The 25233-nt window shown below is 37.1% G+C and overlaps 1 protein-coding gene across 4 annotated transcripts in view; it reads right to left on the bottom strand.

Annotated features, from left to right (window-relative positions):
• Positions 1 to 431: 431 nt before the first annotated feature.
• Positions 432 to 25233, bottom strand: part of LOC136034734 (uncharacterized) — a 119049-nt gene continuing 94247 nt past the window's right edge. For all 4 annotated transcript variants that reach the window (XM_065716103.1, XM_065716105.1, XM_065716104.1 and 1 more), the window contains 3 exons: positions 19701 to 19941; positions 12896 to 13104; positions 432 to 1837 (listed from right to left, as the gene is read on the bottom strand). In XM_065716103.1, coding sequence (XP_065572175.1) covers positions 1673 to 1837; positions 12896 to 13104; positions 19701 to 19941 — 615 coding nt within the window. In that variant the 3' untranslated portion in view covers positions 432 to 1672. The remainder of the gene's footprint in view (positions 1838 to 12895; positions 13105 to 19700; positions 19942 to 25233) is intronic.

Below are 25233 nucleotides of genomic sequence, written 5' to 3'. Positions count from 1 at the left end.
CTACAGTGTAGGGTGAATGCTCAATGTACCTGAATAATTTTTCGTCAATACAGCTGAGAGAGGACAAGCACTGCCGCTGAGGAGAATGACACCACTTGTCTCCAATCCGCACCCTTTGTTTTGGATCGTGCGGTAAAGTCTGTGCTAAATCTGACTGTAGGTATCTGCATTTATTGTCTCACTCTTGGGATGTAGTCAGCAAGCACAACGTGACTCAAAATCAATGTGACCACAATTTTTTTTTCTTTTTTGTGCCTCTCTTCCGACAGACTGGCTGGAAAATTTCTAAGGGCAATCACAATACTAAGGGGAGTGTGAAATTTCGATTATCAGATGTTTGTAGACTTGATCCAAACGTTGTTCAGTAGTGTGGACTTTGCTATAGAATATTGTTTTAAAAACTGTCGTTTTAAAATAATTCCAAAAGCAGGTGCAGAAAATAAAGCTTTATTTTAAAAAATTAAAATTGCTACAAACATACATGTCACAGTTAAACATAATACAAAATAGCGCAAAGCTTACTAATATAAAAAATAAAACATGAATGTCTTAAAATAAGGATGTGGAACTATTATTTGAAATTGCTGGGTTTTTTCATGTATACTAATGTGTAATAATTTGCAAAATAAATAAAACGACTGACTGGAATAAGGGTGACGTTCAATATTTAAGGCCGAGAATTTTACGGTTTGATTTCGTATGGGAAAGCAGTAACTGACCCCCTCCTGGGAGACCCAAAACACGGCGATTTTTTTTTTAGAAAAAAAAGGTGCTATACACCCTTATTTACCTCTCTCAGACAAAGTCTGTGTAACCCACCCTTACAGAAAACGTGCGAGGGGTTCATTCAGATTGATATTGGCCTGTTACCATAATCACCTATTACCTTTACCGTTGCTTGTTATCCCAACAATGGTGAAAAGGTCTAACTAAAATATCAATACCACACGATATTCCATCTCAGTATATTCTTAAATTTAGGGTTGACAATCCTTCAAAGATTAGCACAATCCGGCAGCAATAAAAAAAGACTCACTTTTTCCAAGGTCCGCATAGATTAGAAGAAGCACATGGTCAGAATCTGGGGAAGAAAAGCACGGAACCAGCAGCAACTTTTTTTTTGCGGGGGGGGGGGGGTACGAGGGTTTATCGAAAAAGCGAAAATGGACGGATTATATGAAAATAAGTAAAACTTCGGGAGATTCTGGAATGGTTGTGTTTTTGGAATGATTGCGAGAAGGAGTTAGAGATAGGTCATAAAACATTGAAGAATAATAAGCGCTAAGGTGCTGATAGAGTTGTAAACGAGTCTTTGAAATATGGTAGTTGCCACGTTAGAGATAAGATACTGAAGATCACAAATATGATTTTGAAAAAAGTGAAGTACCTAATAATTTCAGAAAACTCTCGTTGGAGAAATGAAAAAGAAACTCCTTGAACAAAATAGAGGAAGAGAATTTGCACCTGTGTAGATCTCAAATGGCTTGGTGCCGCAATGAGTTGTTAGTAGTAGTATTAGTGGCGTGGCATTTACATGACAAAAATACACAACTCTACATTTTTTAACTTTGTCCAACCTTGGAAGCCTGATCCTATTCCCAAGGTAAGATTACATCATTTTAGGTTTCCGACGAGCTTTTTCAAATCGTAGAGTTCAAAGTACAATCTTATTTCAATCGCATTCATATACATTCCCAAATAGCTTTTGATTTCTTCTCCTCGTCAACTTCTCCTGCAACTTGACAGTAGCAAAAAACTCTTTTGGAGTCTCACGCAACGATTGACACAAGTTGCTGTTTCCTTTTCTTGGACGAAGGTTGTACCTTAGCTCATCTCCCTGAAGCAGAAAAATTAGCAAATTATGGTAAATAGACTAATAATGGTCTTAGAAAAAAGGAAAAAAAATCTTCAAATACAAAGATACAAGGGAAAAACTTTATATCCAGATGCATGTTGATTAGTTAGTTTTGTTGTGCCAAGGGTGATCGTATCAAACCAAAGAATATCAGGAGAATGATTGTTTTAATAGAAATTGAAAGTAATATTGTATTTTCAACTTACAAAAGAGATCACGCCACGGTAAAGTGCCAATTTTTGTTACTTTGTGTTCGCAAAACAGCAATTCTGAGCTACTAGGGCCAAAACACCACGAGCTAAAATCGTGAGAGCCAATCAAAACTACCAGAAATCTATTTACGCAACATCATTCGTCCGTCAAAATATTTACAGTCTATGGAAAATAAAATGTATATGCGTAATACCAACAGCCATGCAACATTGCATTGTCACATAGCCGCTGTTGAGGATCGGGGCCGGACTGGAAATATTTTCAAATACCGAGAGAACAGTGACTTCATCACCGGTCCTGGGAACAGTAACACGGCAAGCTTCTATATATCAGTTCTCTTTTCGTTATTGGCCAGTAAACAATAAGTTTAATTTAAGCCGGATTAACCGTGTAGTTTTGGAATATATTACAAGTGAAAAATAGCTCTTTTTTTCTGTATATTAAGAAGCTGTTTGGCAAGTTTTTTTTTTAATGAACTATTTTACCTAATGAAAGGATCATGCTTTGTTATTACACTGATTTTGACAGTGATTTGGATTGAGTGAAAGCACCACTTTTAGTTGTTTAAAGGAACCTAAATAGGCAAGCAGAAGAGGGGCAGTTCCCCGTCGCAAGCGCTGTTGTACTTGCGGGGAGAGTCTCCCTTAAACTGCGGGATTAGGTGGACGGGGACTGACGCTTCCCTTGTTTATTGGGTACGTCCCATCTATTTTGTTTAAGCGAACGCTTCCTAAACAACGCTTTGCTGTGAAATACGGTCTGTTATTTTAGACTTGCTGTGTTAATGTTGTAGCATATTTGCGATGGCCGGCAAGCTCATTTGGAATCCCCAACTAAATTTCTTGTCACGTGCAGAATAAATTGTAAAAAGTCATGATGAAGCCGCAAAGAGAGCAGTCCAGTTTTTCCAAAAAAAAAAGAAATTTTAAAAACAAACGAGATCTTATGGACTGAAGCGAATTGTCTTGCTCGAATGTCCACAAAGATTGCTATAAATGACAATATTTTGGAAATGATCAAATTGTTACAGACTTGTGATGACGATAAGGTTGCTCTGCCTACTTTCCTTATTTTTGAGCCAGAAAAAGTCTCCTCGATCCCAGATAAAAGTACAGTGATTGTTACACGCAAGATTACAGAAATGTGTAGCAAATTAGACATTCTGATGGAACAAAACTTCTCGAAAAGTAAGTTTGTAACTGCTGAAGTTTCTGCTGATTATATTTCCGAACCATCCTGTGTCGTGATTGTCAAAAATCTACCAAGTAACCCAGCCAAACCGGAATCAAGGAAGGACTTTCTAGAACAAGCATGTGTTGATGTTAGCTAAAAAAATGTTGAGCTACAGTACACCCGAGGTGACTGGAAAGTTATCATTGCATCCAAAAGTGATGCTCACGCAACAGAGAATGGGCTTTGTAGCTCAAGGAGTACCATTAGTGCTAAGGTTAAAAGTCCTTCTCACTTTGGAATAGCTAGACATGTCCCAAATGATCTGACTTCTGATGATGTCAAGTCTCTTATACCAAATTGTAGTGAAGCAAAGAAAAGTGGCTCTACCAGATCTTTCAGGCTGAAATTTGGAACAGAAGAGGATTTACTACGAGCAATGAATTTCCCATTAGTGAACGGTTTCGAAAGATTCCCTATTCAAGAGTTTTTGTTTTTACCGCTTCGATGCTATAAATGCCAATCATACGACATATTTCAAGTACGTGTATGAACAAAATTTGCTGTTCTGTCTGTGGAGAAAAGGTCACGGGAGCTCTAAAACAGCCCCCTGCCAAAAACCGAAAAAAATGTACTCTTTGCAAGTCAGACAGTTACCCATGTTACAGTTACAAATTCCCTATTGCACAGGCTCTGCTGAAAGGTAAATCTAGTTCAAAATGAGTTTCAGTTGCCAAATATTGTCGTGGAGTATTAATGGAAAAGTTACCGATCGAATCCCAATTCTTTCGCAGTTCTTGCAGTCCCGTGACCTAGTTCTGATTCAGAAGCATTTCCTGTCAGAAGACCACCAAAGCCTGTTACCATTATTTTCTAATTTGTACCTCCTCTTTTGTAGTGCAATTGTGAGACTGAGAGGCAGACCCTCTGGCGGTCTCGCTATCCTATTCCGATTCCCTTGCAAACTATTAGCAGAGACTGATTACTTTACTGCCGCTAAGCTTGAGAGTCATATAGTAACGTTTATCTGCCAACAAATTATAAAAACGAACAGTCTGATTCACAATTTGTGTCTTCCTGCAAGCTTGTAGGCAGGTTTCTTAAAAAAAGTTGTCTCTAAATCTGTTATAGTCAGCGGAGATTTTAATGTAGATATAACAAACACAATGTCTCCCCGAATACAAATCTTTTGGGGCTGCGTTCCTCCCTACTATTGTGTATAGCCTAAGAATGACAACTTTTCATATATTTGGCCGCTTTCCTCAACTTCTAACTTAGACCATATTGTTGTTTCGTTTGGCAGTCACAAGATCAAAGTTTTGAAAGAAGGATTCTACTCTGACCACCTTCCTATCTCTACTTGCTTTTGCTCATCCCCATCTATGGCTCAAATTCAGTGTCAAATGGGTTTTCCTACCAAGATTGGAAAAATACGTCAAGTGAGTCCTTCAGTAAAGTCTGTGACGAGATGCTGAGCAAAATCAAAGTGTCTTTCAATCTTTTATGCGATCGTGCTGTGCTGCCACAAAGTGAAAACAACATCTCAGTTGAGCTCACTTCCTACTTGACACAAGTAAATCACGCGCTCAAATGTGCTGTAAGAAGCACTGTTCCTCTTCGAAGTGTTCATATAAAGTTTCAGCTAGAAGATTGGTAAAAAAAAAGAGATCTAGTGAAGGCGTGTAATTCAGCCAAGCTATGGCTTTCTATTTGGAACGACTGTGAACGAAGAGTATGAACACATTGGTTTGAGCTTTAATACTGATATTAAAGTTGATAGTTGTTCTACCATTCAACTATAAAGGAAATAGAAATTCAATAAGTCTATCCACCTCTGAGGTTTCTTGTGCTAGCAGCCTTACTTACCTGGACATACCTATTGGAGCAAACCTGAAAGGAACTGTAAACCTGGCAATTAAAAATTATGCCAGTAAGATCCGGGCTGCGTATGCCTCCCTGGCTTCAATCGTTTCGTATCTAAGTAGAGTTAATTGTTCTCACTTGTATAATAGCCTAACAGTTCCTCACTTACTTGCCCTTGCTCCTGTTTGGTCTTCCCTTAATTGTGGCAAAAGAAAGCACGTACATCTCCTTCACTTTAAATTTGCAAAGTATTTAATGGATATTCCAACTTGAACAAGTAACTCTTTTTTGCAAAGAAAGTATCATTTGGTAAACCCAGTTAGAGTTATTGAGAAGCGCATTTGTGATTTCACTACCGAATGCCAGAAGTCTTCCCATCTTTGGTCATTTCTGTTTGTCCCTTCTTTGTAGTTGTCAAAGTGTGCTTTTATTTATGTTGTTCCTTTTCTGGGTACTTGTGCATTATCCAGAACGCATTCAAGAAGCGAAGTTTGGTTAATCTTAATGAAATATACCAACATATGATGAAAATATAATACTTTAGTAACAACTTTATGGAAACTACAACAAAGAATTATGGAAAGCAGGCCGCCCAGAACACATTATGGTACATGTCGGTTATATAATAGACACTCGGGAAGTGAAGTTCGATTAAAGCTAATGAGATGAAACAAAATATGATGAATATATAATACTTTAGAAACAAATTTGGCTATATATTAGCACATTAGGGGGAGGGGAGGGGGGTAAAGCATAGCATAAATTAAATGCGTAAACTAGCCATTGATGTATTTCATATATGCTATGCTTTACCCCCCCCCCCCCTAATGTGAAAATATATAGCCCAAATTTGTTTACATAAACCAAACCAAAATACAAAGTAAATGTTTAAATGAAATGTAGCTATAATTTATTTTGCAACCGGACCAAAGCTAATTGTGTGGTATAAAGAAGTTGTTTGACCAGTTTCTTGTGTCATGCTTGCATCATTCGCGATCGAAATTGTATAGTGTCTACTATATAACCGATAAGTACCTACATTATGTTAAATACCTGACCTAACCACCTCTATATATTGAATATTTAATTAAAATATACCTGCATTACAGTTTATTTTCCAAAAGAATAAGTTAATTGCAACCAAATTCGAGACAAAAACTGGTTTTACTCAGACCAAACAAAGCAAACTTATTGAGTGTGTTCTGGATAATACACAAGTACCCTTTTCTGTTTTTTCTTTCCTTGGTTTTTACTCTGTCTTTTTCTGGGCTTTCTACCCAGTTTTTTGTGATGGGTTTTTAATAAAATGATGACGATGATGATATTGATTCTCGTTGTCACTTGTCTTATATCTGAGGCTCTTGCCCCAGTGAAGCAACAGGTTGATTTACATTATCCTCGACTTCTCATATTTTCATGCAACCTTCGACATAGTTGTTCGTATCTCGCAACATTTCTTCCAAAAGATTCATGAGATTACGGGAGATCCCATAGTTTAAAGGATGCGCAAGGCGTTCTGGGGTCAAAAAAATATCTTGGCCATATGAAGGTGATTCAAAAGCTTATTCAGGGGTCTGCAATGGATGTGGCGCTAGAATGATTGTGTGATAAGCCACGTTAAAGCTGAGACCATTACGACTACTGATGGTTCGATCATCGCTTACGTTGAATCAATCAAACAAAATATGAGTTAAAGTTTTGCATTTGTTTATGGAGCTCTTTAGAGAGCAAGTGATGTCCTATAGCAAGCCAAACCAATTTATATGGAAATTGTAGAGGTGGCAATGCAATTCGACCAAGCAAGCAACAACATCCAAATAAATCATATTTGTTGGCTAGTTTTTCTGCAAGAAAATAGAGGACACCACGATGAATACATACAACGCTGAAGGGTCCTAATGGTTTGAAATTAACACTTGCGTGGTTAATGACATCGTTGTATGTTTGTACTGGATTTCGCGCCACAGTTTGTTGACCTCGAAGATTGCAATGACGTTGTTATTCTGACGTAACATTTCTTTTACTCACTTTCATTTTAGACTAGTTTTGATTCTCACGAGTGTTCTAACAGCACAATTCTCTATTTTTCACTTTCATTTTCAATACATTCTGATACTCCATTTCGCGTGTCTGCTGACCACAAAGTTCTTCGTTTTACACTTTCATTTTTGACATGTTCTGATTCTCCCTTTCGCTTATCTTCGAATTACGAATTTCTCTATTCTTTACTTTCATTTTGATTTTGATCCTTGTTGTCGTTTGTCTTAGAACCATTTTTTTTCACTTTCGTTTTTGTCTCGTTGCAATTCTCGCTTCGCTTATCTTTTATCCGAATATTCCTTTGTTTCCCAACTTTGTCTATCATTACCTTAGACATTTTTTCAGTAACCACATATTTTTTTTGTTCTCCACTTTTGCTTTTGACTCGTTTAATTTTCACTGCTGCTTGTCTTTTAAGCGTCTATTTCTTTGTTCTTCACTTTCGTTTTGACTCATTGTAATTGTTGTTTTTGCAAGTATTCTAATCACAAATATTTTTTTCGTCATTTTAGTCTATTGTTACTTCAAATATTTTTTCAATGCCCTTTGCCTTAGCTGCTTGGATTGATCTTGTCACACTTGATGGTCTAGGTAGTTTATTTTAACCCATTATGAATTTAAATTTCTCAGGTCGTCTTTTTGATCTTCTCTTATTTGATGGTCCAGTTAGCTCATTTTGACTTGACTTACTTAGCTTAGAACTTCTGCGTTGTAGGGGCACCAACGTAGAGGGAACTACTTGACAGAGCCATCAGTCTTCTCCAGGTGGTCCTGCCCAGTGTTAGTGATGGGGTCTCGTTTGGGTTGATTTTGCAGCTTAGGAGTAACTGGCTTATGACATCAGTCCACCTGGTGCGCTGTCTTTCTCTAGTACGTCGGTAGCCATTATCCAAGGGGCTTAAATCCGTGATAGTCCTTGCAGAGATGCTTGGCGGGAGGCGGAGTAGGTGGCCTTACCACCTCAAGCCGTTCATTTTGAGCAACTGTAAGTATATATTTCTGTCCTTTAGGTATTATGAAACTGCTGAAAATGCCTTTTGTAAATACCCTCAGTATATTTGGTATTTTGTGTTCAGTTTTGTTTCTAATGTATTCTTACATGCGTCGAAGGTACTGAAAACGACAGTACAACTCCTGTAGTGGAAAAGATGAATTTGTGCGTTTGAAATTTTCCTCATAAACACGACGTTACTCATTTGACTTACAATTTTTTTTTTTTACAAAATTAAGGCTCTTAACGTGTTTTTCAAAGTTGTGACCTGTGTAGATGTTTTTTTTTTAGGCCAGAATATCTCAAGACGCCAATTTTACCAAAAAAATAGAGCCATTTTCGAAAAAAGAGTAAGCATAAATAAATAAGAATAAACAGTTATTTCCTGGTTACAAAAGACAAAAACATTTATTGAATATAAATTTACAAAACCTAATATGAAGACATTTAATATGAAGACATAATATGAATTTACATATTTCCAAGTTTTCGTTCTGTTAATTCTTCTAAAATTGTCTGAAAAACTAATTTCCTTGCATCTTCACTATCAATTAGGATAATAGCTGAATTATTTAATATATTCCTCACTCATTGCTGATATCATATAGTTTTTTCTGTTGGTTTTAGCCTGAAAAATGATCTCTCTCCAAGAGAAACGCTTAAAAGAATTATTATGAATATTAAACAATTTTGAAAAAAGGGTGTTTATTTTGAGGGCAGAACGGGGCCCTTTCAAATGTGCGGCCCTATTGGACCAAATCGCCATTTATCCAGTTCTGTTGGGATTGATGCCAAGCTTAAAAGCCTTATCCTGCTGAAAAGGAAAATAACAGGAAACAGAAGATGTTATTTCTTCTCATTTTCCTTACAAAAAGCACCAAATATGTCCAGAGGCCGCACAATGCAGCAGACACAATGTTTGATGCTCTGTGAATTACTTGAATTCTTAAGTGACAAAGTGGAACACGTTTATTTGACATAGTATTAGTTACTCATTAAGCTGTGGAATAGACGCTGAGAAGGAAAATTAAAAAACAGCAAAAGAGATTAACTAATTTGAAACTAAAATTTGCTTCAAATTCTTTGCTAAATGTTGTCCTTAGAAACAATAATAACAAAGACTATTCCCTGAGTAATGAGAGACATCAGGCTATACGAATGTCAGAAAACAGAATGATAGAAAACGATATTTTTCTGTGGCAGTCTTTTTGGTAACTGAAAATGGGCACTGGAACCTTAGTTTCGGTTGGTGAACCCTCTCCCGATCCACTGGGACAGTCAATTCAATACGATCCTCCCTAAAAAAAAATCGACACGCATCCTTGACCTATCTCTTGGGAAAAAATTCTATGATTTTCATCAATATCACTTATTCCCCTTTTTTGAAAATTGGCCAAAATTTCTCAGGCTCGTAGCTTTTGATGGGTAACTTTAAACTTAACGAATTTTACATATTAATTCAATCTCCTCCCACGCCCCTTTTCTTTTCCAAAGACATTCGATGGAAACTTTGACATAGCCATTTGATCCACCATAGGTAAAATAGTCCAATAACTATGCATATAGGGATGATCTTATAAATAAATAAATAACTTTATTCCTCACGCCTCTCAATACAAAATTTCTATACAACTGACACCTTTTTAAAAGAAAAATGTTATGGCAGGGCGAAGAGCGGATCGACTGCGGCACGATTTCCATTTAAAGTCGTCCTAAGTTAAAAGTCTCGAGATATGGTATGTTTATGTTTAGGCTGTTGGAGAAGGCTTCCAGTGATTTCATCTTTTCTACTCGGAAAGGTAGTTTGTTCCAGATCCTGATGACCCGGGGTATGAACGAATGATGGTAAGAATTAGATCTTGCAATCTTCATCTTCACGGGCTCCAATTACAGACTGTGCGATCTTGTGTTGCTTTGGGGACTTTTTTGAACAAGCTTGTCTTTTACGTTCCCAAAATTCTCATGAACTATCTTGAAGAGGGTTTTTAAGTCTAAGATCGTTCTTCTTGTCTCAAGTTTATGGAGAGTGAGCCTTCTTAGAGCTTCGTCATACGGAACGTTTCTGAATCCTTGAAGTCCTTTTACAAAGCGTTTCTGGACCCGTTCTATTCTGTCAATATCCTTTTAGAGATATGGCGACCAGATGACAGTGGCGCATTCAAGCTGTGGCCTGACGTAGCTTGTGTATGCTGATATTTTTGAGTGATTGTCAAGGTATCGTAGGGATTGACTGAATAGCCGGAGAGTATTCGACGTTTTACGCACAACCAGGCCGATATGCTTTTCTGGTTTGAGGTCCAAGCTCAGAATTACACCTAGGTCCTTTTCACAGGTAGATTTTGTCAGGTCCAATACCTTTCATTTTGTATGAGTACATCGGATTTTGGCGGCCAAGATGGACGACAGAGCATTTTGCTAAATTTGGTGAAAGTTGCCATTCTTCGAGCTTCTCTGTCAGGGCATCCAAGTCGCTTTGGATTTATGATGATGCACCAGCTTCTCCCAGGAGCTTCGTATCGTCTGCAAATAGGCCGAAGTCGGTTTGGGAAATGGCATTTATGCAAATGTCTATGTACATGACGAACAAGACTGGGCCGAGAACACTACCTTGTGGGACGCCATTGGTTGCATCTGTCCATGTGGATAGTGTGTCTGCAACCTTGACTGCTATTTTTCTATCATTCAGGTACGCTGAGAGCCAATTTTTAGCTGTCCCTTGATTCCATAGATTTCTAGGCAGTGGATGAGTTTTCGCAAGGATATTCGGTCGAAGGCCTTAAGTAGATCGATTAGGATAATATCTATTGGAATCCCACGGTCAAGGATAGACTGGATGCAGTCGTGTACCACTACTAGTTGGGAAACAGTAGAACGTACGGAAGCCATGCTGATGATCTGAGATGAGGTTGTTCAATTCGAGGTGCGAGTCTAACTTTTCCACTATGACCCTTTCCATGATTTTCAGGAAAGGTAAAGTAAGGCTGATCGGGCGATAATTCTTCGGGTCACTCCGCTTCCCTTTTCCTTTGAAAATAGGTGTTACATGGGATAGCTTCCGGGAAGTAGGAAACTTACATTGCTCGAATTCAGATTTGGAAAAGTATTGCCAGAGGTTCAAATAGCTAGTCTCTCATTTCTTTCAGGATGAAGGACGGGATGCCATCAGGATTGAGTGCTTTAGACGCTTTCATGCCCTTCATTGCTCTTAGAACACTTCCTGGCGTGAAGCTAATGCTGTGGAGCTCGCTTCCTGGGTGTGAGTCTTGGAGTTGAGGTAAATAGCCATCGTCAATAGTGAACGTGCTGGTGAAGAATTTTACAAGAGCATTCGCCTTATCTAGGCTAGTGCTATGGACCACAACACTTCGATCTATTAGTGTTGGTAGTTTCTGTTGCTCACCTAGCTTGCGTTTGCACAGGTTGTAGAAATCGCTTTTTGTTCTTATTTTCTGGAATTCTTCTCGTTCGCAATCTTTGTTGTAGTTTCTGATAGCTTTTCTACATTTTGAGCTGAGTTTTTGAAGCTTGGCGAGTCTACTTATGCTTCCAGAGGCTTTGTAATTCCTGTATGACTTCTTCCGGTCCCTGATGAGCTTTCTTATGTGCTTGGGAAGGAATATCCTTTTGCCAATGTGTTTGTTGTTCCTGAATGGTGTGGTTTGAGTGACGGCTCGGTGAAGTATGCCATAGAAAACTTCCCAGGCTTTGGCGATTGGTAGGTTATACACAAGGTTGTCCCAATCTGTATGCTCTAGTATTATTTTGAGTCTGTTTTATGGAAGTTTAATTTAAAAGTGGGTCCATCATCCTGTGTACGAGTTTTGAGTTGTTCAGCACGGACTTGGCAGTGGACAGCATGTTCGTGGTCGCTTGTAACGGGGTTAACGACTGTTTTTGTAACGAGCAGGTCTACCATGGGCGTATTGAATACAACTTCCAAAGTGTTGGTTTGACGCGTAGGCTCGAGGACACTTTGCGCTAGGTTCAACTCGCTAGTGAGGTCAAGATAGTGTATTAGTTGATCTTTTGAGTTCTGGCTTCTCATCCTGAAGGAATGATTTTTCCAATCCATTTCAGGTATGTTTAGGTCTCCACATATCACTACGGATTTAAATTTTAGCCCCCAGGGGAATGGCTGTAAGTTATGCAATTTGCCTATTGTCCACATACAATATTTGTTAATGAAGAATATATGAAAATTTGACATGGAGGTGGGAGAGACGGGGATTTCCTGTACAACAGGTTACACTTTAAAATGCAATGAAATACCAGAAACTCTAGACTCAGTAGTTGCAGAACATTTATGCAGAGTTTTCAAACCGTAGCATACGGTTTGATCAGACAAATAATTGATGATTGCATTGACTTTTTGCACGGTTTTGGAGAAATAATAGGACAAATAGAACCGAGATTAATATCAACAGAGATGGTAGGAAAATAGACTGAATCCTGGTTATAACAGTTTAATTAAGACAGGTTAGAACTTCAAATAATTCAAATAATGATATCAGCCATAAACAAGTTTAAACCTTAAAAATAAAGGTCAAGACGAAACGAGTTTAAGAAAAAGCCTAAGAACTTTATCTAGTTTGGCAAAAAAAAACCAAGGCAATCACCTGTAATCTTTCCAACAATACCAATTGCATAAAAAGTGTTGAACCCTTGTACAACAAAAATAATCCTTAATACATTTTACTGAGTCCAGTCTTTCTCATTCTCCCATTTAATTTCACCGTTTTTAAAGCAATCAAAACTAACCATACCTTTTCGACGCCATTACGAGAAGCTTCATTTCTCGAATAAGGAACCATTTCTTGTCCATTCAGCGAGATTTCGGTATTGTCGTTCGACCTCACGACTAGCGATGAAAATGAACAGTCTATAATTTCTGTCAAATCTATTTCTGGAATGTACGTCATGTCTGAGTCACTACTGTATGCCGTCTCAGCAAGGCTTTCTTGATAGGTCAAGTCTAGAAAATAAAAATAAAAACTTCTTCAATAACTCATATACTTCACTTTATACGATAAAATATGCAATGCAAAAAATTTGATTCACTTGATGTTTGATACAATTATGCATAATGATGCACAATTCCACATAAACTACTATGGGGAGGGGTTGGTCAGTGATTATGTAGGTGAGGGGGGGGGGGTGAATAATGTCTCAAGCAACGAATTTTGACGCCCAAATTTTCTAACTTTCAGTGAGCATTCAAATAAATGTAGAAGAGGTTATGGGGAGGGTGTAGATGGTATAAATATATATCATGTCTCCTTGTTTAGACTAACCCTGAATATAGGCACTACGGGGTGATACGTTACTTCCTATAGTAGAATCGTTTTTCTTTGTAATATCAAATATTATATTCATAAGCTTACCGGGTCAAAAGGAAGAGATGTGAAGGAGAAAAGGGGTATCTTGAGTGTTATCAGTGAATTTTCCAGAAGTGGTGATGCAAGCGTTGCCAGGAACTTTGTTTTCATCTACATTCAAACAGAAATATCTGATTTTATTTTCATACATTAAAGGGTTCTTGCTAACAATTTGTAATCAAAGAGCAAGTCGTCCTCATAGTAACCAAAATCTCTAAAATAAGAAGTTTTGACAGCAATATAGACTTAAAAGAATCCAGTTTTTATGGTGATGTCAAAGATATATTAAGCTACCCAACAAAAGTTAAAAGCTTGAAAATATTGAGAAAATTGGATCAAGTGACTTCGATTAAAATTACACCATCAAATTCAACACACCAGAGTACTCCAGTATAGATATTTGAAGCCCCCAGTATAGAAAAGAATAGCTCCAGTATACAAAAATGTGAAATTCCGTATTTTTCCAAAGAAGAATGATCACGGTTCGCGTTTATTTATTGTTTTTTTCCCCAGAGGTGATCGTATCAGACCAACAGTCCTAGAATACCATGATTGGAGCAGTGGCTTCCTCCTAGTAAAGAGCAAACCACGGTCCGTAGTAACCGGAAGTTTAAGAAGGCGCTTCGAAAAAAACCTAAGTGAAGACGAGTCACCATTTGAGATGATTTATCACTAGTAACTGTTTTTTTGGCTAATCTTAGGTTTATTGCAGCAAATTTTTGAAAATTTCAAAAGATTATGATATCTATAAGAATGGTGTCAGATCGAAGCGAAAACTGCGCCAATGGAATCACATTGATCAACAAACCCATTTAAGGAAATTACATCCCTCATATGGAAGTAAAGAGAGAAACTGAAACTTAAAATGACCAAAAATTATCACGTTCTAGTTAATGCAGCACGTATCTGAAAAACTAGTTCAACTAAATTGACTTATGATATTTACCTGTTTTCATAGAATACTACAAAACTAGCGTATTACTGAAAACCGAGCTTGTTTGAGTGTTTTAGATTCGCAGGCTACTTGAGGACTTTTCTGCTCTTATACCTATTTTGATGCGTCTTTCCAGTACAGCCCTAGTTTAACAGTATTCTAAAAATATACTGACACATCATGAGCCAGTTGATTTGAATCAGTTTTTCAGGTCTGCAAAGCAATAAATTTATTTTTTCTAAGTTCCAACTTTGATCCTTACTCCCATTAGAGAAACTTTGTTGTTACATCTGAATTAGTCAGAAGACTCTATGAAAGGACACTGAAGATTCTACAAAACCTTTTCAAGAAGCAAAATAGCTGCCCCATAGCAAAGAGAAGTTTTCAGCCATATTGTGGCACCAAACGACAATTTTTAATCAAAGGGTTCCAAAAGCCATCAAGTGAAAACTGCGACAGCCAATCGATTTAAAATTATTGAAAATCTATAGAATGAGCTTTACAGCTTCTGAGACACTAATGCCACTCGGTGGCACATTTGTTCCTAAATATACATGAAGTTCATACACAATAAACGATTAGCATCGACATTTATTTCAAAGCTTCATTTAATTAAGTTGATTCCTTTGCTTAAAGCCTCCAAAATGCCTTTAGGTAAATATGGAAGGAGATTTGAGGTAGAGGTTAACCCCTCTTGATTCTTGGAAATATTTTTGGACTATGCCTGTAATGTTAGTCCTAGGGATGATAATGACCCTCTTATTGCAAATTATTTTTCTATGCAACATACAAGATCACATTCTCATGCCTATCGTTACAAAGGTAGAGAGGTAGGTGGAGGGAGGGGCAAGTGTTACCTGTACTTTTTTCCCCGATTTAATTGGTAATGTACCTCATTTACCTATTTATGTACAATATTTAATGGCTTCTTGTTTCACGGGGCCATTGCCCCCCCCCACTAGTGACCACAAGAAAATCACCAATTGATTGCAAATATTGGACTAGAGTGCAAAAAAACAAAAACGACGGTTGAAGTTGGGAGTAGTAACCTTTCTTCACATTTAGGAGAACCTTGAATAAAACAACTCGTAGTAACAAACTGTAAGCAAAGAGCAACCCTTGTGGATAAAAAACTGAAAATCTAAAAAACGTTTTGATTACAACATATTCAACCACAAAACCTTGGTTCATGCTGATTCCCATTGCGCAAAATATATTAATTTTGAAGTTTAAGATTTATTGGAATATTAAAATTTATTTAATCTTAGAAATACGAACGAAACTCCCTCCCAAAGGGTGGAATCTTGATGAAGATTGTGCAATGAAATTTAATATGTGGGATAGCCTAAAGGCACTATCCACACTACGTGGATTTTCTCCGTTTTCTTACTTTTCTGTCTCTTATAAAGGGCACTAGAACTTTTGAACCCAGTTCGAATGAGCCCTCTTACGATTTTCTAGGACTATTGGTTCGATACGGTCATCCGGGGAATAAAGAAAAAAAACACACAAATAAACACGGATACGTGATCTTTCTTCTGGCAAAAAAAACAAAACAGGATTCCACATTTTAGTAGATAAGAGCAAGACCCTACCATAAGGTTCTCTGCGGAGCTGAATCTGATGGTGTAATTTTTATCAAGATCACTTGAGTTTTCGGTATGTTTTCCCCTTTTACAGAAATCATGCAAATTTCCTAGGGCTCGTAGCTACTGATGGGTAAAAATGATCTATTGTTATTGCTATCCAAAATTTTAGAATTTTCATGTTTTTGGAGTTTCTGTTACTATTGGGCCGAGTCGCTCCTTACTTACAGCTCGTTACCACAAACTGATTAATAATAAAAAAAAACACTAAAAAATATTCCAGTTAGATGTTTTTACAGAAATAAAGTAATATAATCTAAACTCAAACTGAGCAGAAATCAAAATCAGATTAAACATAAATTAAAATGCTCCACAACAATTGGGAGAATGTGTTGCCACTTTGGCGAAGCACAAGCAATCTCAACTTGGATGGGAAGTAATGTTCAAAGATATGTTGGAGGTACTGAAAATTTTACGTAATAATCTATGCCCCTCAAGACGTCATGACGGCTAGAGTAAATGATTGCGTCGAAAAGCTAGAAACTTCCCTGGACCAATGTAAGGCAGCTCTGCTTAAGCCCTCTGAATGGCTTCCTCCCCCAACCACTGAAAATTCACTGAGCCGTGTTTCATAGGTTGTCTAGCCAACAAAAAAAAAATTGTATTCTGCGCCAATCAGAGAAATTCATTGAGCAGCATGCTTCTTAAGAGCAAGTTCATATTATTGAGCGAAGAAACTCGGACTAATTGCTTTCTTGAAAACGGATACAGTCGCTCATAATCGAGATTAGAAGTGATTTGGTGTCAAAAGTGTCTGACGTATGAGTTAAGTACCAAAAAAGGAATTTATGGTCTGCGCTAAGCTTGTGCTCCTGGAAACTACTCAAAAAGAAATAATAGCGAGTAATCATTAACTTTGAGGCCACAAGAAAATGGAAAATCTGAAAATGTGAGACTTGATTTTCCGAATCATCAGCATGTGACAGTGATTCGACAAGGTGTTTACGTAGAATAAACTCATATAAAAAGTTGTTACGTTCAAAGAAAAACCTCAGAACGTTGCTTGAAATGCCAGACGTTTGAACATTTGGCACATCACTTTTCAAATCAGTCCTACTGCTCCCGCTATACCGACCCACACAAATTGACTAAAGAATCCTCATATCAGTCGGCTTCTGTAAAATCCAACTGGCAAGAACTCTTAACCCTGCTATAGCCTTCGTTTTTCAAGCCGTCAAAAAAGCCATGAGTACACCACAGCAGGCTCGAAAATGAATTAGCTAAGAGTTTTTCTATCAGACGAGACATCTACTAACACACTGCGGGAAAAACTCAGCATCTAAAGACAAACATCTAACAAAAGACAAAAAGCCCTATTTCAGACATTTAAACACACATCAATCCAAATACATGAAGCCAAACTCCAATGTTCTCGTGGTAGTCACAGCGGTGGAACAGCAGTTACTGCTGAGGATTTTATCGTTTGCCATAGCAGGAATATTATGAGTTTTATACTACAATTGAGTTTACTGGGCCGAAGAGCTTCTTCCTTGTTTATGTCCACCTTCCAACAAATCTGAATGAAGAATCATTATGCGGAAGTCTTTAGTCGCCTTAGTCGACTGGTGTGCAGATTTAGCAACTGATGTTTCTTGATTTGTGGTGATGATGAATTCCAGTGCATTCCTTCCCTATATAGAAAATTGGGTAACATTATCATTGCAGCCTTACCTGATAGAATTTCCACACATAACAAAGACCAACAGTTCACAATTCACAACAAAGGGGTAACTAGTCATACAGTTCATCTGATAATTAATTCTCAGTTGTTGATAAAATTCAGGATGATTCTGATCCTACTTACGGCGACCACTTGGGTCTAGCCATTGGTGTGACTTTCCAAGTTCTTATTATTCTCAATGTAAAGTCGTATTTAGGAAAACTGTCTGGAACAAACACGATCCTGCGCAGTATTAACATATAAACGATAAAGTGCTAAACAAAATTAGAGTCGTATTTCAGTTGTTACTCAATGGTGCCGAAGATACCATCACACTCAATATTCACCGCGCTAAAATTTGTCTGCTTTGGACAAGATTTTTCAGATTAAAAATATCAAGAAAAAGGCTAAACTTTGGTATAAAATTTAGAAGAACGCTAAAAAGTCTAGTTCTGGAGTTGCATTTAAGTTGTTCCGTAGCACATAAAAAAAAACTATTTAAACCTCACTGAGAATTTGAATCAGACAAAGCAACAAAGAATTCAAAGGTAATAAGTTGCTAAGGTTAGGAACAAATCAAAAGATATCGTTGGAGAATGACAAGATCGATCATATGGGTAGCTTTACTTACCTAGGTAGTATTACTAGTAAAGACGGTGGGTGCAGTGAAGATGTTGAAACAGCCAAGGCTCAGGGTGTTTTTTCACAGTTGAAAAGAGTTTGGAAGAATAGAAGATAAAGCTGCGAATTAAGATTAGAATATTGGAAGCTACAGTGATCAAATATGGTTCCGAAGCATGGGATTCCATCCCGATTTCTAGGGCTATAATCAGAAAAATGTTGAGATGGCTAGGATACGTTCTGCGGACGAAGGATGACAGATTGGCAAAGTCCTTTTCGGCCAACTACCTCGGGGTAAACAAAAGCGGGTCGTCCTCAGTTTTATGTCATATGGAAAGATTTAGAGGAAAAGGGAGCTTCCTAGAAGGGTGTAAAGAGGGAGGTTTTGAACAGATTTGGATGAAGGAAGAGCATGGGTAGCTGTGTTGGCCTCAGGCGACTTGGTGCTGCGGTGAGTTGTTAGTGGTAGTAGTGTTTGAAATTCAGCAATGACCAGCATTGCGAGAAAGCTTAAAATCAGAAAAGCACTGGAGAGATTTAAATGGTACTTGTCTTGACCAATTGCGTTACGGTTCAGACCTTCTTTTTTGTTCATCTTATGCTTAGATTCCATATCTGTGTTGATAGTGGGGCGGTTCCCCAATCGTTCTCTGCCGGTATCGTGTCGAACATACCGAACAAGGATAAAACCCAAACCAGTGTACCAACCATAGGATAATTACTCCATCTAATGTTTTGAGTAAGATTTTTGCGTTTTAGCCTCTTCTCAAGGTCTCTGAGAAATGCAGGCTGGACTACCGGAAAATTGGTTTTCGTCCAAACACCAATTGTGCAGTTGTTTGCAGACTACTTATAACACCATTTAAAACGCATATGATCCTTAGTCCTTCCTATTTATATGCTGTATAGACGTTTTAGCTGCTTTCGATTCGGTAGTACAATCTTAGTTTTTTCTTAAAACTACTTGAGAATTAGGTTAATACATACACTTTTCACTTTTTTCTCCATATAAATTAATCTAAGTAACAAATTAGAGGAATTAATTTTAAGATAGCTCTGCTTATCGACTAGTTGGTAGGTTTTGTTTGTCTGAATTTAAAGGCTGGGCTGTTCAACTGCACTTTCTTCTAGCAAAGAAGGATTGCTCTTACGGGATGGTACCTACAGCGAACATCACGACCATTTGAACCAATTACAATCGTTGGTTTAACTTTCCAGGGAGTAGGAGGAGCAAATCCCCATTTGAACTGGAACAATTTCTATTATATTATTTTCAAAAAACAAACTTACTTATTCGTAGTAGATAGTCTACAGCTAAAATATCAATCTCACCTTCAAGATCACTATCATTGTATATTAAACTGTGTCCATCGACTGCATCTGGATCCAGGCTGTTTCTTTTGAGTGACTGCAGATATAATCTTATCTCTTCATTCTGTTTTTGGATATCGGTTAGAATCCTATGATTGAGTTTGTTGTAATCCTTAAATTTCCAGGCACAAGCTATTAATATTATGACAGATATGGTAATCACACTGTATCTTGTATATCCAGTCCAATATCGAACCAACTCCTATTAAATGAACAAAAAAAAAGAACGTACATTGAATAGAGTAAAAACGTACAGCGATAGAAGACTGACCGCATAGGGTCTGGAAACCATTCTGACCTTATGATTTCTCTGTTAAATATTTGCAGGCAGCCAGGTACTGTGTCCTAGCACTGTATCATGGTTGCAGCAGCAGATACAACCTAGTAAAGAACGAACACTAGCCCACAGTAAACGAAAATTTAGCAACGCTCGAAAGGGATTTTTCCGCGTCACCCTGCATACTAATTTAAATACATTTTCAGGGCATGCTTCCCTCCCTCAAAAGATATCAGATCAAAATTTTGGAATAGCCGTCTTGTTCAAAGTAGTCGAAATGTTAAATAACTACACCTCGTGGGTTGACGTAACCTCCAACAGTCCTGGGGCAAGTTTTAAACTATGCAAGTTGCCCAGTGTTTTATATACAAGGTTGGTTATTGAGAAAAGGTGGCGTGCTTGATCCCCTTTCTCCAAAAAGGCTAAGAATATTAGGGTAAAACTTTTAGAAAATGTCGAGGGGGATGTCAAACAAAATCAGAGCCCAGTATCTGCAGAAAGGTTGTCAAAAGGACGCAACACCTATATATAAGGACGGCAAAGGATATATAGTTGAAGAGTTAAAGGCACGAAGAGGGGGATGTGGAAAATGAACTCCAGGCAACCATCTCCTCCTCTTGCCCCTTTCGATGTTAGTCTTAACACTGGTAGAGATCTTAAAAAGCCATTTCATTCAAATACCATGCCCCTTATAGCCCCCGTAGAAAGGAACGTAAGTAACGCATTTTGTCCATTTTTTTATGCAGGATTTATCACTGGGAAAGAAGGGAATGTTTAATCCTGGGTGTGTCGGAAAAGGCTAAGGGTATTGAGGCGAAATTTCAAGACATATTGCGGGATATGTTGATCTAAATCAAAAGAAACTAACCGTATCCAAGTTATACAAAAGGCCCATCTGCAATATTTTTAGGTTGTGATTGTAAATGTGCCTACTTCAAGGAAATGTTGAGGGGGACTTGGAACTTTGAAAATTTAGTGTAAAAAAAAAAAAAAAAAAAAAAAAAAAAAAAAAAAAAAAAAAAAAAAAAAAAAAAAAAAAAAAAAAAAAAACACCTTGATGTTACAATATTTTGAAGAAGTTTTGATGTTGAAATTGGGAATGTTGATAAACTTGAAACTTCGACAATCAAAAAAGAACAAAAATCAATTAAAAACAAAATTCTAAAAAAGAAGTTTTTGAAAGAAAAGTAAAGAACCATATTAATTTTAAGACCAGCAGCAACAAATACCTATAATAATTCCAACTCAAAACGACCCAAAATTACTATTCAAGAAAAAAAGAAACCCAAAACAAACAGAAAATAAATGAACATTTAAACAATCATATGAAACAAACATACAACAGGTACTAAAAAAAAGAACAAATAAATCTTAAAACGAATAAAACTGAAATTGAATATTCAAATGCAAATTAAAACGAACAAAAATCACAATAAATTTGGCAATTGTCCCCTTAACCCTCCGCCAACTGTAAAAGTCTATAGCCTACTGCGTCATTTGTGCTTTACTGAAAACGAGTTATATTAAAAATGTTTCTTTTGTACTTGCAACATTGAAAATAAAATAAAGATTAAAGTGAAATAAAATCTTAAAAGTGCTGAGCTTTTTGCAATTAATATCATTATATATCAAATATTCAGTTTCATTTATCAGTTCTTTCCAAGGACTGTTCAAGACACATAGTTTTCAATAAAACGCAAAGGACACAGTAGGCTTTAGACTTTAACAGTATGGGGAGGGGAGAGGATTTGTTCCAGGGATTATCATATCGAATCGCTGGTTGCACTGCCATAAAAAAACAATCCTAAAACAAATCTAAGCTTAAAGAAGATTACGCCTTCATAAAGTGCCGATTTACACCTTTTTCAGGTGAATAATAAAAATGTTGGTCCAAATAGGGCGAAAATGGTACAAAACACCAGCTCTTAGGCAGCCGATCGGTTACAGCTATCAAAGAAGTAATTCTAAAATCCCAGTTTCAGAGAACATACTAGCAAGCAAAGGCATATTTGTCCCTAAAAATGTCTACAGTCAACTGAAAATAAACGGTTAATATTGACAGTTTATTCAGTAGCATTAGAAACTATGCAATATTATAGACTTACTGATCAGCTATTTGGGGAGAGTTCTTGAATCTTTCAGCTGAGAGGGGGGGGGCAGACGGTTACATAAACCTAGCAACCAAATAAAGAGTGAACCACGGCCTATAGTATTCGAGAGTTTAAAACATTTTTTGAAAAAAAACTGTCTAATGAGAAAATCAACTATTTAAAGCTGATAGTGAAACAGTAACTACTATTTAAATTAAACCCATTTAAAAAAAAAGTTGATTGCAAGAACAAATTAATCGGAATAAAGGGTAGAAAGGGAAAGTGCACCACTGGAATCACTGCACCAATGGATGTATACCCCAACCAGGAGAACTACAGTCACCCTACCTTGAACGACAAGGAAAATCACATATTTGAATGGAAAGTAGTGACGTGTCTTAATTTTCTTTTCTTTTTCCACGGGTGATCTTATTGAACCATTGGTAACAATAAAATAAATATATTTGTAACTTTCAATTTACTTTTACTATTTAAAAAGGATTCTCTACTTTTTCAATACTTATCCTTTTGATTACATTTTGTTAAAAAATTCAGAAAATTGGTACCTAAGGCATTTTAAAAGGAACACGGGTAATTTTTTTTTGCAAAGTGTTTTGTTTTGCTGATATACTGTTCTGAACTGATAAATCAACAGATGATCCGCCAATTGATCTTCTATACCAAAGATCACAAAACCAGCGATCGCGAGCTAGTGGTAACTCGCGATGAACTCTTTGGTAGCTCACGGGAAATTTTCAGGCACAATACTTGGGGTGACTTATCTGACCCGTTCTACTCATCTCGAACATATGAGTCGCGAAAAAAACCCCGAACAAGTGACCCGTGCATCTGCCATTCAGTCAGTGTTTGTTCATTTAGGAGTGAGGTTATTCTTTTATATTATGTTTTTTGCAGACTGCAAAAAAATAACCTTTTTGTGTCATTATTAGAGTACCGATTGGGAAGAAAGACAACGTCGAACGTCATTACAAAGTGTTCAATTCAGTACATAAAAAAATTTAACTTTATATGGCGTTTTCCTATAATGACGTCATTCTGTAGCTTTCAGATACATTTCTAATGTGCATACGATGACATTTTTGTATTAAGAAATAGCGGATATTTCGTAACACCTAATAGGGAACATAGCGAGCACCTTGCAATACCTAATAGGGTGATAACGCGCGTCTCACAACATTTTTTTCTCTCATAGCTAGCAACCCTTAAGAGAGCTAAGTTATTGCATCTAAAGAAGTGACAGACTGCCACCTGTTATTTACAACTTCAATGAATGTTCCAAACACCCTCAGAGAAAGACCCTCCTGCAATTTGGTTATTCTCATATTATGGGAATCCTTGCTAAGTTTATAGACTCTCTCCAGGTGATTTTTACACGAGTCTGAGCATTGACGAAAGGTTCTTTGATCCGGCAAAAATTCAGCTTTTAGAATAGTATATTATATCACTAGAATAAGACAGTTTCGTCATTCTTGAAAATTTTTTGGCTGTCTCTCACTTACCAAAGTCACGTCTAGGCTTAAATCAATTGAGAATTAAATGATGGCCTGTGACATGAGAAAACATGAGGCTTGGAAAAAAATATAAGAATATTTCCAAGAGGCTTGGAAAAAAGACTAGATAGGCTTTGAGGTACACTACATAGGCCTAAGATGGAGGGAAGATACTAAAGAGATCGGAAAATGCAAATCGGTCTTGGAATAGGCGGGGACTTTCTATAGGACTAAAATTAGGGACCGGTGAGATGAACACGCTTGGAAAAGGACTAGAGAGCCATAGAAGTACGTAAGATAGGCCTAAATAAAGATGAAGAATACTAAAAACGTCAGAAAACATCTATTAGTCTTGATATAGATTAGAACTTTCTATGGGCTATAATTAGGGCAATGTGAGATGAACACGGTCGGAAAAAGACTAGTAGGGCATGGTGGTAAGTTAGACAGGCCTAAATAACGACGAAAGATAATAAAAACTTCGGAAAACTTTTATTGGTCTAGGACTTTCTTTGGGGCCAGAATTAGGGAGCAGGTGAGATGAAAACAGTTGGGAAAAGACTAGAGAGGCTAAAGGAACGTCGAATGCGATTAAAAAGGATAAAAGACATTGAAAACGTTAGAAAATGTCTATTGGTCTAGGAATAGGCTAGGAGATACTAGAGAAACAATACATGCGACTAAATAAGGGTAGAAGACACTAAAAACGTAGAAAAAGGTCTATTGGCAAAAAATAAAAGTTTCCACTTGTTTCCATTTACAATTCAGTGTGGCAACAAAGGAGAGAATTCACGCAACGAAAAATCTAAACAATTGTAAAACTGTAATAATTGTATGAATGTATATCCTGATTTTGAGGTATGAATAGACCGGAAGATGAGCCAGGCGGTGAAAAGGTTTTCATTTTGATTTCCTCGATACTTCAAAACAAAATTTTCGAAATAGGCGCTCAAAACCCACTGGTGAGGGTTTTGAACCATAACAAATCTACTGGCTCTCATAAATTGTCACTCCGCATTATTTCACCAAAAATTCAGATTCTGGTGTCTGGTATTTTAATTTAATCCAAAGACATTTGGCTATTAAACAGGGCATTAGAAATATTGATCTCTGATTGAATGAGCCCCTTTTCAAGTTTCTACGAACACCCATTTATACGAAGCAGGTGGGGAAAAAAGATAACACATAGAGGCTTTATCGTTCTATACTAAGTGCCCTTAAGTAGGCGCTCTTTGACTTACCTACTGGAGATTTGAGCCGTCTTTAATTTTTTTATTGCAATGATACAAGAAAACTGTTTAAAACATATTTGATTTTAGTAAAGTGCAAACGACACATCATCCTTTAAAAGGTTTAGCAAGGCAGTGGCTGACTCTTATTTGTGAGAATTCTGTTCATTTAAGGTTGACTAGATTATTCATTTCGAATTTTTACTCGTTTTAGATTTCATTGATTCATTCATGGTAATCTCTGTTCCTTTTAAATTTTCTTTATTTTATCGCGAGGCTCCATGAGAGATTTTTCAAGTCAGTCTGGAGACGGGAAGTCAATTATCCCTTTACATGAAGGAATATATTTGGACTGAGCGTAAAATAAGGTATTAAGAGGGTGACAAT

The sequence above is a fragment of the Artemia franciscana genome, chromosome 13 (genome assembly GCF_032884065.1).
Source record: "Artemia franciscana chromosome 13, ASM3288406v1, whole genome shotgun sequence".
In the NCBI taxonomy this organism is placed as follows: Eukaryota; Metazoa; Arthropoda; class Branchiopoda; order Anostraca; family Artemiidae; genus Artemia; species Artemia franciscana.
This window is presented reverse-complemented; position numbering and strand designations above follow the sequence as displayed.